Source organism: Microtus oregoni, unplaced genomic scaffold (genome assembly GCF_018167655.1).
Source record: "Microtus oregoni isolate MIOR12 unplaced genomic scaffold, Mior012 000028F_ref0000031, whole genome shotgun sequence".
NCBI classification, from domain to species: Eukaryota; Metazoa; Chordata; class Mammalia; order Rodentia; family Cricetidae; genus Microtus; species Microtus oregoni.
In genome coordinates, this window is record NW_024543087.1 from 10,487,383 (window position 1) to 10,503,563 (window position 16,181).

General features: G+C 38.7%; 1 protein-coding gene across 40 annotated transcripts in view; it reads right to left on the reverse strand.

The window, feature by feature from the left end:
- Clasp2 (cytoplasmic linker associated protein 2) overlaps nucleotides 1-16,181 on the reverse strand; it is a 199,298-nt gene that overhangs the window by 123,933 nt on the left and 59,184 nt on the right. For 33 of the 40 annotated variants that reach the window (XM_041677050.1, XM_041677054.1, XM_041677052.1 and 30 more), the window contains one exon: nucleotides 11,537-11,683. In XM_041677050.1, the coding sequence (XP_041532984.1) occupies nucleotides 11,537-11,683 (147 nt within the window). Of the gene's footprint in view, nucleotides 1-11,536; nucleotides 11,684-12,062; nucleotides 12,242-16,181 lie in introns of those variants that run through there. The other 7 variants (XM_041677062.1, XM_041677061.1, XM_041677060.1 and 4 more) reach the window with 1 other exon arrangement.

Here is a 16,181-nt window from a genome sequence, read left to right on the forward strand (position 1 = left end):
CGAGAAGTTTTTAAAGAAAAGGACACCACCACCCAAGAATTAAGTTACCAGCTATATAAGACAGAAGAAATACATCCTTCCTTTGGATGCAAAAGTTACTTTAAAATTTTCTTAGGACACCTGAAGAAAAAAAAAATTTTTTTTTGGTTTTCGAGTTTAATTTTTTTTAAAGTTTTTAGAGATAAGGTTTCTCTGTAGTTTTGGAGCCTGACCTGGAACTAACTCTTGTAGACTAGGCTGGCCACAAACTAACAGAGATCCTCCTGCCTCTGCCTCCCAAGTGCTGGGATGAAAGGCGTGCGCCACCACCACTTCACTCACTTGAAGAAATTTTAATATGGAAACGACACATTTGAAGAGAGGTAGACATATATGTTAGACAAAAATTTGTATAAAATAAAGGGCTATAGGAACAAGTAAAATAACATCACAAAGAAATTAGACAAACAGAACAATAAGACAAACTAAAACAACAACTAGTTTAGACTCTTTAAAATATCAAGGTCAAGCACTTAGGAGGCTAGTGGATCTCTGTGAGTTCAGGCTAGAATTAGTTCCAGGACAGGTCTAAACCTACAGAGAAACCCTGACTAGAAAAACCAAACAAAAAAAACAAACCAAAATAAAATAATCAAAGTCATGGAGATAAAACTGGGGAAGGGACTATGTATACAACAATTGTATTGTGGTCACAAGTGAACATCCCTTCTGGTTCTTAAGAAGTGCACACTAATGATTAGGGGTGAAATGTCATGTCTTACATTTACATTCTAATGATTTTTATACTCAAAAGCTTAGGTTGTTGGACCCTAGAGTCCAATCACCACGGAGGAGTAGTCCCAAGAGACCATCTCTCACACCACAGCTGATGTAAAAGCATGAGGATTTTATTAATTCTGTCATGACAGGGTCTTTCAGCATTCAAAAAGGCAGAAAGACCCTGAATAGTTGGTGCAGGCTACTTTAAAAGGAAAAAACCTCAAAAGGAAGGTGGTGCCTGGGGTTGTTCTTTAACTATTACGATTGGCTTATTCAAAAGGGCTATTACAAATAAATGACTGGAGAACAGTTGTCAGATCAGATGAGGTAAGGGAAAACATCTGAGGGTCACTTTGCCCCTTTCCCAGGGCCTAAGTCAAAATATTAGCAACTGAGTCAACACCTAAGGGTTATCTTGCCCCTATTCAATAACTGAGTTCTATTTGGAGAACATTCACAAGAACTCAGGAAAATGATGGAAAGTTCCCAACATTTCAGTGTGGGCAATTGTTAGATCCTTGGTTCCCAGGGGAGTTGGGGGTGGAGCATTACTGCCGAGAGGCCTCAGAGTTGTCAGAAATGGCTACAAGGTGTGGAAATGTATCTGAAGACAAAGAATTTGTATAGTGTCGGGGAACTGCTGGTTTATGTGTAGACGATGACTGTCTATTATTTACCAACTGTGCTGCACAAAAACAGTCTTTTGGGGGGGGGGGATAGAAAGAACTGAAAGACTTTTATTGAAGTTTCTACAAAGAATTTTGTTTTTACTCCAGTTCTTTATTCATCATCCAGACATCTGAAGTACCCTAACTTAAACAGAAATACCAATAACATTTTGTAGAAAGGAACTTAATATATAAAGCAGTTACAAATGGACAGATGAAAACACTAGAAATATAAACGTTGGTCATAAATAATCAACACAGAGCTGGAGAGAGGGCAGAGTAGTTCAGAGTTCTTGCTGTCCTTGAATTGAGGTGGGCATATTTTCCATTACTTACCTGGGGCACTGAGCTGAATAGAAAAACAGTCTTTCTAACAGAAGTATGGAAAACTGGGCCAGGCAAAGAACAAGGCCAGTCTGGTCTACAAAGTAAGTATCAGGACAGTAGAGACTATGTAGAGAAACCATGTCTTAACAAAGGGGGTAGGGGGACACTCATTATAAGAGAATTAATTCAAAACAATGAAAGTATAGAAACAGCTTCAAACATAAAGGTGGCGTGTCAATGGAGTAAAGTAGGTTTTATTTAACTTACTGATTTACCTGGCCATTTGTAAATGAGATGGAAGGAGAGAGTTAAGAGGGCTACACTGCCACTTTATACAAAATAAATTCCAAGTACATTAAGGTCATGGTAAAAAAAAAAACCTGCTATTATAGGAAACTAAGACTATTTTAATAATCGTACTGTCCTTACTTAAGTCTTTATCGAAGAAAGCAAAGTTAGAGCCCAAGGGAAAAGGACAGATGTTTCCAACATCACGACAAAAACATGAGTTGAAGCCTGTTGCAAAAATGCCATAAAGAGATGAAAGAAAGACAATTTTTACAAAATTTTAATAAATTCCTAAGACAAAAGGAATTTGTGAACCTCATAGAAGATAAACTCCTAGAGTGTGAAGCTAGTGTTGTCTGAATACTGGTGTGTCTCAGGATTACAAAGCACTCTAAAAGTCCTTGGGGACTATTGAGATGGTTTAATGTCATATACAAGATCTTGTTGCAAGCCTGAATTTATCCTCAATTACTCATACTGTGGATGGAGAGAACAAACTCGCATAAATCCCACCCCCCCATGTGTATGCACACAAAATAGATAAATAAATAAATAAATGTGAAAAGGCTTTAGAAGCCTTTAGCAAATATTTGCTAGCTGCTGTTCAGAAATAAAAGCAGACAGAAAGTGCAAACTAAAAGAAGTCACTTTCCCACACCAAAATGGCAAAATTTAACAAGGCGAAATATATACAAAGGCGAAGAAGGTAAAACAATATTATTTAAAGATACAGCTTTAGATTAAGTAATCTCATTTAGTGGAATTTTCTACAAAATAGAGACATAAAAAGTCGTATTATGAGATTTGCGTTCTTTCTAATGGCAGTGCACTACAAAGAAACTCAATGACAGGAAAAGGGAAACCACCACCTAGAAATGTCCCACAACTCCTGTGTCAGATGCCTGACATGTTCTCCAAATTCAGACTGACAGTGTTTGAAGGTAACTCCAGGAGATGATGGAGGTGGGGTTTCTGGGATGAGACGAGCAGCTTTATGAGAGGAAAATGGAGCAGGAACTGTTGTCATGTGGTGTTTGAGCAGGAGGACCTTCAGTAGTGCCACTACCAAGATATTACACTGTCCAGCATTTTTTTATTAGAGAAAACAAATCTATCTTCTCTATAAATTATCGAGTCTAAGGCATACTGTGACAATAACAGAAAGCAGACTAAGACAACTATAAAGATGTTCCAATGGAGGTAATAGCGTCCATTCTTGACACTGAAGAATATATTCTTCCCTAGGAGGAGATAATCTAATACATAAATAAAAAGGGAATGATGCTATTGTAGGAGGAAAGAAATCACACACTGGCTATCTCAGGTTGATGACATTACTGAGGCAAGACACTACTCAAGTATTTGAAAGATTATTTAAAATTATATATACATATGTTTTGTATGAATGTGTGCAGATGAGTGCAGGTGCCCTCAGAGGCTGCAGTTACTCGATGCCCCCAGAGCTGGACTTGCAGGGGCTGTGAAGTGCCAGGTGTGAATGGGGGGGAACCAAACATGGTTTCTCTTTGAAAGCAGTATATGCTCTTAACTGCCCAATCATCTCTCTAGCTCCTAAAATGTTTTCTAGTTATATTGTATATTTTAGTAACTAGCATGACTTTTATATTTAAAACAAAATGTCTCCCAAATTTTTCATTGGTAAGCAATATACAAGAACATTTCTTAAAAAGACAAATGACAGCTTAACAAGGAAAAAGATTTAATTCACATTATGCCCATTAGAGAAATAACATTCCATGATTCAACTGCATCAGAATGTACACAAATATAAATATAAGCCTGGGATTGTAGCCATCATTGTAAACTTCAACTTTACATGAATCAATTACAGTGAAGTTAAAAATTTCTCACACAGGCAATCTTTCTTAATGACAGGCCATCCTTTCTAAAGCAAAACTGGAACAGATTTGTGTCTATGAGGTTTTATAATATTCTAACACCTCTTTTCCCATCCAAAAAGAACAGGTAAATTCTGCATGGAAAGACTCAAATGCTACCAGTAACTACCAGTAACATGAGCAGGCAATGCAGGTATCTTTGTAAGACTAAAAAACTGAAATTGAGGGCTGGAGTTAACAGTTCTGTTGGGGGAGTGATTGACTGCCTTGCATGCACAGAACCCTAGTTTCTATCAGCCCCAGCAGAGAAGAAACTGCATGCACTGGCATATACCTGTAATCCTAGCATTCAGCATTAAGAGACAAAAGGATCAGAATTTCAAGGTCATCCTCGTGTGTATAAAACCAGTTCAAGGACAGACTGGAGATACAGACCCTGTCTCAGAATTAAGACCTTGAATTGAATCTGTCTTTACAGTCCTTTCAGTATACACCATGAAGTTAAACCCAAAATAACTTCCACATCAACTGCAGATGAAAACAGTAACTTGGGTCTTGAGTATAGGTCTTCAAATCATATTCAAATTTCAAGCAAATTGTTTTCTTCACTTTTCCTAAATATTCTGAATGCCTCAAAAAATAAGACTTGCACAAAGAAATGTCTTTGACAGTTTATGTTTTACATGGGAGAAAAAACTGCTAATGTCAAAGAAAGTAACTGTAGTGAAGCCCACACATTCAGTGAGGAAATGTGCAACTGGCTACTTCCAAGAACACTATTTTCTCAAATTATTTTTACCTTAAAACCAAAGTTAAGACTCACGGTACCAGGGCACTGTATTATGTACAGTCAAAGATCAGAAGTTCAAACAGATTTAAGTCCAAATGGTGACTGGCTGATCTCTAAGGTCCAAATTTAGTAAAAGACTTCTATTTGGGACACAAATAAGAAGCATACATGTGGACATTTGTTTAGGAAATGCCCAGGAAATGGTACACGAGGAAGCCTCTGAGCGTGGGCACATCACAGGTCTCACCTCATTCCTGATAAAAAGGACCTATCATGGTGAAAACATTCAACTCTGAGGTTCCGTCTATGAACTTAAGGCCAGAACATTCTTTGGACATCCTTAGTGATAAAATCTTCTGAGTCAATGATTGTTTCCCATTATCAAGGGAGGAACAGAGAAGGAAAATAAAACCAAAGCATACATACGGAAATGTCATTTGGGTTTTCTGTTTGTGATTCTTTCTCAGTCCCCAGTCTGGCTTGAAACTTGCTATGCAGCTTGAACTTCCTGAGTGCCAGAGTTACAGGAGGACAGAGCTCATGAAGTTTATATCATGTCCATGCACAACTGAGCTACATCACAAGGAAATGGATATCCAATAGAATTCTGCATCACAGTCAACAACAAATACTTCAAGATTAAATATGTGTGATTCCTCTCATGTTTATCAATTTAAGTGAGAAAGCAACTCTTTCTTCTGTGTTGGGGAATGGAAATGATTAACATCACCAGTAGAAAGTAGGTGTTTAGAAGTTACTAAAATAAACTCAGGCCAGATATAAATAAAGAAAACTGAGGACTGAGAAGGCCCCACTAACTGTGACATGCTGGTATTTACTAACAACTATCAGTAACACTATTATTTATTTACTGAAGCAGCTCCAGGCTGGCCTTGACCTGCTGTGTTGCTGAGGGTAAACTTCTACCGGGAAAGTGCTGCGGTTGTCTGGCTAAAGCAATTTCAAAGTAGTCACTAACATTAAAGAAAAACAATAGAAAGAAAACACTTGGTTCACATAAATGAGTGACCAAGAAAGAAAAGACTAAGAACTTTTGGAAACGGGATTTGTTCAGTGGTGTATGGATGTGACAAGTTACTAACCTCAAAATCTATTACTAATTATAAACAATGAAATTACAATATTGGCCGGGCAGTGGCGGGCACATACCTTTAATTCCAGCACTCGGGAGGCAGAGGCAGGGGGATCTCTGTGAGTTCAAGGCCAGCATGGTCTACAGAAGGAGTTTCAGGACAGCCAGGAACACACAGAGAAACCCTGTTTCGAAACAAAACAAAACAAGCAAAAATGAAATTATACAATCACCCAATTTTTCTCTTATTTCAAAAAACAGATACTAATGAAAACAACTGGCACAGGAATAGAGCTACTATAACTCAGAAAACAAACTCTGACGGCAGTCTCAAGCCAAGCATGGTAGTGCCTGCAGGAAGACCAAGCTTTCAAGGTCAGTGTTCACTACAGTAGCAAGTTGGTGGCTAGCCTGGGCTCCAGGCAACCATTAAAAAGAAACAACTTCAAACTAAAATATAACAAAGAAGGCCAAATTTCAACAAGAAAATAAGTAAAAGTCTTGGCATTTATACTGTAAAAGTCACAGGTTTGCGTACTGTCTGCTGGAGTCCCACTGGCTAAGTTCTAATTTGACACAGGGCTTCGGAGCACAGTACCAGCAAACCCAATTTATCAACACAGATGAGCATGCAGCAGCAACAACAAGGTGGATTTTATACTTTGTTCCTTAATAAATACCCTACCCTAGGAAAGTTACCTAACTTCTCCAAACTAGAATCTGCTCATCAGTAAAACTAAGAAAATAAAGCGCCTAAGCTCCCCAGTGAAATGAATAAAAACAATATTTCAGAAGAGGTGTAGGAGATGAAGAAAGCAAGAACATATGCGTTCTTCAAGAACTACTTTTTCCAGAACTACACTTGTGATCCTTTTGGAGAGCACGGCCAAATTTAAGAACCCTTAATATTCCCTTTTCATTCCATTGAGTTTCAGAATCTCATTCCATTGAGTCAAACAAGTGGCACCCACCTATAATCCTAGCATTCAGGACACTGAAGCAGGAGGATACAAAGTGCAAGACCAGCCGGGCGGTGGTGGCGCACGCCTTTAATCCCAGCACTCGGGAGGCAGAGGCAGGTGGATCTCTGTGAGTTCGAGGCCAGCCTGGTCTACAGAGCTAGTTCCAGGACAGGAACCAAAAGCTACGGAGAAACCCTGTCTTGAAAAATCCAAAACAAAACAAAACAAAACAAAGTGCAAGACCAGTCAGCGTGGGCTACAGAATGGGCTTGAGGCTAACCTGCAGAAGCATGAGGCACATAAAGACTGTTAATAATTACATTCATTCATTATTTCTTTGGTTTGCGACAAGTCACTTAGTTCTACTGCCCTCAAAAACTAAATGCATGATGGAGGTGCCTCAGTAATAAGGCACCTGCATGGCATTACCAGGCCACTAGAAAAAACAACTGGGGCTAAAGACATGGGTCTTTGTCAAAAATCAGGTGCTCATAGGTATGTGGATTAATTCGATTCGATTCCATTGGCCAACCTCTGTTTTTATGCCAAAATCAAGCTGTTTTCATTACTGTAGCTCTATAATAGAGCTTGATGTCAGGGATGGTAATGCCTCTGGGGGTTCCTTTATTGTACAGGATTGTTTTGGCCATCCTGGGTTTTTTATTTTTCCATATGAAATTGAGGATTGTTCTTTCAAGGTCTGTGAAGAATTGTGTTGGGATTTTGAATCTATAGATTCACTGAATTGCATTACAATTGCAGTGAATTGTATTGAATCTATAGATTTATTATATTGATCCTACCTATCTAAGAGCTTGGGAGATCTTTACATTTTCTGGTATCTTCTTCAATTTGTTTCTTCAAAGACTTAAAAGTTTTCGTCAATCAGGCCTTTCACTTCTTTGGTTAGTGTTACCCCAAGATATTTTATGTAATTTGTGGCTATTGTGAAGGATGATATTTCTCTGATTTCTTCTCAGCTTCTGTCATTTGTATAAAGGAGGGTTATTGATTTTTTTTTTTTGAGCTGCTCTTGTATTCTGCCACAATACAAAGGTTATTTATCAGCTATAGAAGTTCCCTAATAGAGTTTTTGGGGTCTCATATATATTATCATATCATCTGCAAATAACAAAAGTTTGACTTCTTCCTTTTCAATCTGAATTCCCCTTGATCTCCTTTTGTTGTCTTGTGCTCTAACTAGGACCTCAAGAACTCTATTGAATAGATATGGAGAGACTGGACAGCCTTGTCTTGTTTCTGATTTTAGTGGGATCGCTTTGAATTTCTCTTCATTTAATTTGATGTTGGCTGTTAGCTTGTTATATATTGCTTTCATTATGTTTAGATATGTTCTTTGTATCGCTGATGCTCCTCAACCGAAGAATGGATATAGAAAATGTGGCGCATTTACACATTAGAGGTAAAAAACAATGACATCTTGAAATTTGCATGCAATTGGATGGAACTAGAAAACACCATCTTGAGTGACGTAACCCAGACCCAGAAAGATGAACATGGTATATACTCACTCATAAGTGGATACTACCTGTAAAGCAAAGGATATTGAGCCTACACAGTTCATGATCCGAGAGAAGCTAAGTAACAAGGTGAACCCTAAGAAAAAAATATATATATATATAGATCCACTTGGAAAGGGAAAACAGACAAGATCGCCTGACAAAATTGGGAGCATGGGGTTATGGGAATAGGGAGAGCAAGAGGGGAAGACAAGGGGAAAAGGGGAGGGGGAAGCAGAACCTGAGGTAATGGGATAGTTGAGATGGAGGAAGGACAGAAATGAGAGCAAGGAAAGAGATATTTTGATTGAGGGAGCGATTATGGGGCTAGCAAGAAGCCTGGCACTAGAGAAATTCCCAGGAATTCACAAAGATGACTCCAGGTAAGACCCTAAGCAACAGAGGCCAAACTGGCCTTGCCCATAGTCAAACTGATGAATATCTTAAATATCACCACAGAACCTTCATCCAGCAACTGATGGAAACGGGCGGAGACCTGCATCAGAGCACTGAACTGAGCTCCCCAAAGTCCAGTTGAAGAGTGGGAGGAGGGAGAATATGAGCAAAGAGGTCAAGACCATGATGGGTTCACCCACTGAAACAGTCTACCTGAGCTAATAGGAGCTCACCAATTCCAGCCAGACAGGGAAGGAAACAGCACAAGTCCAAACTAGTTCCTCTGAATGTAGGTGACAGTCATATGGCTAAGGCAGACTGCAGGGCCACTGGCAGTGGCATGGGGATTTATCCCTAATCCTTGTACTGGCTTTTTGGAACCTATTCTCTTTGGATGGATACCTTACTAAGCCTAGAAAAAGTAGGAAGGGCCTTGGACCTTTCCCAAAGCAATGTGTCTTACCCTCTCTGAGAAGTAGGGTGGGGGGTAAGTGGAGGGAAGAGGAGGAGGGGAGGGAGTGGGAACCAGGATTGGTATGTAAAATGAAAAGACAGTTTTCTTTTAAAATAAATAAATAATAAAGAAATAAAGAAATGGCACTAGCTGCTCTTCCAGAAGACCCTGGTTCAATTCCCAGCACCCACATGGCAGTTCACAACTGTCTGTAACAGTTCCAGGGGATCCAACACCCTTTCACAGACACACATGCAGATGAAATGCCAATGCACATTAAATAAATTTAAAAATTAAAAAAGAAAGCTATCAGAGGGGCTGGTGAGATGGCTCAGTGGTTAAGAGCACTGACTGCTCCTCCAGAGGATCCGGGTTCAATTCCCAGCACCCACATGGCAGCTCGCAGCTGTCTGTAACTCCAGTTCAAGAGAATCTGACATTGTCATACCAATGCGCATGAAATAAAGTTGTTAAAAAAAAAGAAAGCTATCAGAAAACAACAACAATAAAAAACTTAGTCATAGGAGGACAACTGAGATATGCTGAAAGATATACATGAAAGAATGACAGCATGGTTTGTAACAGCAAAAAAACCAAACAAACAAACAAAAAACTAAAGGCAATCCAAATATCTAGACAAAATTTTTAACCAATTTAAGACTGTGATAAAACAAGGTAAAATAATAGGCAGGAAAAAGATATGTATATAAGATGATACAATACAAATAGTGTCAATTTTGTCCTCTCAAGAAAATACTGGTCTGTGTAGAGATAAGTAAAAAGAGGCCATTCTCTAACTAGAGTTAGTGCACATAACTCCCTATTCTTGACTGTACATAGACCCGGTTCCTTTCATCACACAATAACTGGCCATCAATCAGGATAACATTGTGAGTTCTGCGAGTAGGTCCTTCCAATACAAAAAAGCTGCAGCAAGTATAAGAAAACTCCCGGCAGCTAATTTAAAAATCAATGTGTCTGCCAACACTAGAACATCTCGAGTTTTCAAAGAAAGACTGATAGCCAAGAATGGCATTATTTCAGACACATTATCAATACCCTCTGGCTAGTAGCTTGTTTCTTAGACAGAAAAGAGCAGTGAAAGCCTGCATGATGGCACATGCTTGTAACTCGAGCACGTGTAATTATGACTTAGAGGTCAGCTTGGGCTACAAAGGGAGACACAACTTGTAAAAAAGAGCCCATGACCAAACAGGTAATCAAGTAGTGGGCAGGGCCAAATAAAAGAAACAAGAGTGAATCTGCAACTGCTAAAACATAAGAGGAGGAGAACGAAGAGAAGGGAGAGGAGAAAACGGCAAGGCTCCAATGCTGATCAGGAGTCACTCTCTAGGACGACGACACAACTCCTACCTAACATCTTCCTGTCTGCAAGAACTACAAACATGGTTCCAGCCACCAGGGCAACACAGAGATCTGCATTCATAAAAAAATAAAAAGAAAGGAAGGAAGCAAAGGAAGGGAAGGAAGGATGGAAATGAGGAAGGAAGGAAGATCCCCAATAGCATCCCTACGTTCTCAATCACATGACTTGGAAAGCATGTTCGGTTGTGCTGAAATGGAACCAACCTAGTAAAGATGCAGTTTTTATTTTCCTTTTCTTTTTGTTGTTAATCAAGGTACCATAGACAGAAAGATAAAACACAAAAATCTTCAAGACCTTGATTTCCACACCAGTTACTGTAAACAAGACGTTCTGTGAGTGTGTAAGAAAGATTAGAGACCTCTAGCATTTGAACAGTATGTGCTCTTACAGACTCATTCTACCAGAGAGATCCAGCAGAAATTCACACCTGGTAGATATTCATGAATCCTAATTCAAGGATTCTAATATGAAAAATATACTAGAAATATACTGGAAACAGTTCCAAAAAGCCCAAGGATATACTACATAACTGCATAAAAAATCTGCTTTTCCCCATTTTTTAAATTTATTATTACCAACCCAGAAACCATTTTTTTAAGTCAGTTTTACTTGACCACCACCCAATTCCTATTGTGACAAATTTTTCAGGGCCCAGTATTTTCAACAATTTTAAATGTTCAAGTATTTAATTTACTACACCTAGACAACTGTGAAAATACATTCTCTATTTCTGCACTTCAAAGCACAGCTTCAGTACCCAAAAATGGCCCAATCCTGAATTACCACTCCCTTTAAAAGATACACACCAAAAACTACTTTGAATCTTTCCTTTAAAGCCAGTGGCTTAAAAATAAGTACCCATAAGAAAACATAAATTCATACATGTTCTTATGGAAGTAACAATTTATAATATTCATTTGTAAGAGACAACGCTCTCTCCAGACCTGCATTTCTGCAGCAGTCATGAATAAACACACTGCTCCGAAGCACTGAGCATCAAGATGCATGAAGCATGCACATGGATCTACATTACCTCCAACCTTAGGGCCACCTGCTGAACCAGGCTTTCTCCCACTGTTAACTGGATTTCCAGATGTTTTAGGTGCAGGAACCTTGAAGGCTGAAGCAGCTGATGATGGTCTATTTCCATCCACTGATTCCTCATCATCAAAGCTTTTATCTGCACAAAGCATAAGGAAATAGATTCTTAAGGAAGCTAAGCTTTTTACCATTTTCCATTAAGACTCAAAAATAAAATAGAGCTACAGAGAAAAATCATTATTTAGGTAGGATAAAAATAAAAAATGGAGATTCTTTGAATAAATATTTATATATTGGTTAACACTTTACAAAATAACCTCTGTGATTTAAAATAAAAAATACCTTATTGTCACATTTCCTATACATACATGTCAAAACATAAAAGCAAGCATATCAACTTTACAACAGTCAAAGCGTCTCTTTTTGATGCTCGTAGAAGCATTTTCTGCCAGCCCCTCCCATAGTCAATCTTGCAGCACGCCCTGCCTTATTCCTATGCCCAGATTTCTGCAACTTACAATCACAGATCCGTTTGCAAATCAGCCGCCTCATTCCTCCGAATTTCCCTCACCCTAGAATAGGTCCTAATAGTTCACATGGCCAAATACAGTAAATTTGATACTAATCAAAGATTCTATCAAAAATAGATAGAAACAACCACAGAACCACCACTGAGGTTTGTGCCGGCATTTTTCTTTCTCTTCCCTGCCCTAGGTGCTGCAACAGCCAATCAGCTGCAAGGTGACATCATCTTATGGCAGCAACTGCTAGATGAAAGGTAAAAATTCTCCATGCATTTAAAAAATCCTCTATGCACTCACAATGTATTCTCTAACAAAAATGTGAAAGCATTTCATACTAAAGATCTATAAATGTAGGTTTGTTTTCTCTTCCTTAACACACATGAAAATCCATATAAATAGGACATTAGGTTTTAGGCAATAATCACTGTGCTGTGTGCTACTGCATCAGGAAAGCATGGGAACAGCAGGGCTCACTGCTGTACATAATTAACTCTGTCTGCAACCTCACAATGTGCTGCCTACGTAGCAACAGAAATGAAACCCAACAGTCTCTGCTCTTAAGTGACTCTCAGGAGTTCTGCAGTCTCCTTCTGGAATATTCACAGCCATACTGCTATCATCTCCTCACACACAAGCTTACCAGCCTCCAGACAACTCCTCCCTCCCCCACTCACAAGACAGATGCCATGTACTCTGCTGAGAAACGGTTTCTCTAGGACCCTGCAAAACCAATCCTGACAAACAAGATGGGTGAGGCAGAGAAGCAGCTTTACCACAGGCTTTAGACCAATGTCAGAATCTTCTTCCTATCCCTTCCGTTTTCACCATACAAATGCCCACTCATCCAGAATAAGTGGTCTCCATGAAAACATACCACCAGTGTAACTGTTAGACGGGGCAAAGAAAAGACTGCTTATTAGAGAAAAGAAAAGGTTGAAAATCATGTTCCATTTCAGCAAATGTTTTGTTAACATCACTTCTACCCCTCCACCCTCTGCAAGCCAAACTCATCTTCTAGTTTAAATACAACATTCTTTATCCTAACACAATTAGGAAGCCAGTATGGAGAAATTAATTAACTTAAAACTTGTGCTTTAAATATATATATACCAAAACAATTCAAAATAAACTTTTTTGGTTCATCATTATAGTCACACACTCACAACAGAACCGACACAAAAATCTACAGAAAGTCAGGCACTTAAACAGATGAGACAGAAGTTACCATGGAAACGGTGTTCCCTTGCTATACACACAAGAACTGAAAAGATAAGCGTCCCTAACATTTAAAAAATTAACTCTTAACATTCTCAAGCTACCAGGATTTTTAAAACTCTTCTAACATAGCTAAGCATACAAGTCCCAAGAAACAAATAATAAATTTTCACAAATGACTGTCAGTCTAGTCAGTACTGAGGTGCAAAGATTACCTTCACCTTGTGTCTTCTGCGCACTCCCCAAACCCCTAACTAAACCAGTCAATTTGGAACCCCACAGAGCAATAAAGAAGTAGAGTATCTACTGTGGCCTCCTGTGTCTCTTCAGTAGATAGGAAAATAACATTGGGAGGTTTTTTGTTGCTGGTAGTTATGGTGTAGGAAAGAACCACAGTTTACTGCTGTGCACTCCAGAGCTCACAGACATGTGAGCTATTCAGAGTTTGTAGTTATTATAAAGCTGCGTTCTTGAGAGAAAAACAATTAAAAGGATCGGGGATTTCAACACTATTGGCAAGTAGTATAAAAACCAGAGCTCAAGCATCTCTAAAGAATTGAAAATAGGAACTATTCCAAAATTTGGTGCTTTTCAATAATATAATGCTAATTTTCAGATCTGAAAATATTTGTATTCTGAATTTGGAGATTAGGGATATTCAATTAAATAATATACGTAGACTCATACAAATAATCAAAACACAGAAAAAAGACTCAAAATCTGAAACACTCTTGGTTCCAGGCAATTCAGACAAGGGATATTCAGCATGTAATTTATTTGAGACCACAGAAATCAAAGATACATTTAGTAATATCCATGGTAGTACCCCTCAATGTGGTATTCAGACAAAAGCTCACAATCACCTGATATTTGTTAGAGATGCATTTTAAATTATTATCACACTTATTTATTCTGTGTGCCCAGGTGCTATGGCATTCACGTGGAGGTCAGAGGACTGCTTTCAGGAGTTAGTTCTCTTTCTATCATGTTGGTCAAGGGGACTGAACTCAAGACATCAGGCATGGCAGCACCTTCACCTACTGGGTTATTTTGTCAGTCCCCTAAGATGTGTACGACCCACCTGTACTGCATCAGAAACTGTGAGGATGCAGTCTGATACACTGCTGTTTAGGGTGCCTCCTAACAATCATGTGTGAGCCACTCTTCTAAAGCAGAGCTTGGTAGATTTTCTTTTTAATTAAAAAGGTCACATGGCAAATATCATAGGCCTTGAAATCTACATACAAATGTGCAATTGCTCGATTATGACATGATCACAACAAAGTAACCCACAATCTGTAAAGAAATAGGGACAACTATGTTTCAGTTCCACAAGAACAACTGAGATTGGTCCACAAAATCCTTGTCTAGGGCAAAAAACAAAAGGAGTAAATGTATACAAAATTAAAAAAAAGAAACAAAAAACTGATAAAACATTAGATTAAATTAAATCTGAAAGGATATAAAATTTTTTAAAAGATAAAATAGAAAATTATTTTCTGTGCTAAATACATAAATTAAACTTCCTGTGTACTGAAGTACCAAGAAGCATCTTTTATTCTAAAGTGATCTAACGTGTGTTATTCTTTGAAGAGGTGAATTTCACAGTTGGGCTTTCTTTTTCATTACAGTGACCATCAGTGCAAGAACAATTAGACAAGAATAGTCACTGAATACATTTGTCTCACAAACCAGTTAGAAAAGGTAAATGTTAAAATAATCTCTTCTTGGTGGAGGTTATAACCAGAAAAAAAAATTTTTCATCTTAAAACTACATCAAGAAGGGAATTAGAGAAATGGTTCAGCAGTTAAGAGCACAGGCTGCTCCTCCAGACGACCAGGGTTCAGCTCAAGCACCCACATAAAGGCTTACAGCTGTCTCCAACTCCACTTCCAGGGTGATCTGACCCCTCCCCCCCCCTTTCTGGCATCCTCAGGCTCTGCATGTGCATGATGCACAGACATACATGCAGGCAAAACACCTATACCATAAAACAAAAATAAATCCTAAAAACAAAACGAAAAATGACTCTAAAAGGCTGAAGGGAGAGCAGTTAAGAGCACTTACTGCTTTTGCACAGGACCCAAGTTCAGTTCCCAGTACCACAAGCACCCATAAGTCCAGCTCCAGAGAATCCACATCACAAGTGGCTGCACTCATGTGCACATACCCACAACTACACTCACTGGATACAATGCCTGATTTTTAAAATCCTTAAAAGCAACCAATGTTTGACACAAGAAACACAAGACTAGAACCAGTACTTCAGAGCTTCTGCTCTACTGTCCAGTGAAAGAACAAATCCAAACCCACATGACATGCAAGGAGAAGTTAGAATACCAAATGACGACAAACTCCTAAGGTTAAAGGGAACCATAAGTCAACCCTTATTTTCCTATTGTTTATTTCTTTTTCCAAATTATTTACGTAAGAGAATGAGCCATGGACTCGGAGATAGCTCAGTGAGTAAAGCGCATGCTATACAAGTGTAGGACCTGAGTTCTAATTCCCATGCTCACTCACATAAACTGGGTGAGGCAGCACACACATCTGTCACCTCAATGAACCTATGGGGAGATGAGAGGTGGTTCTGTGGGCCTGGCATATGCAGCAGGCAAACACCAAGAAACCTGAATCAAACAATGTGGAAGGTGAGGACTGAAATGAAACCCAAGGTTGTTCTCTGAGCCCACGGTCACGTGAACTCACAAACATACACACAAGCACTCGTGTGCATGAACACAACACCTACAATCACCAGTACCATAATCATAACACAAAGTGAAAAGACAAGCAAATGAATAAAATTGGGGAGTGAGTAGGAGGGAAAGGAAGAGACAGACAGGAAAGTAAATCAAATCAAATCAAATGTTTCAGTAAATGAGCCATATATTCAG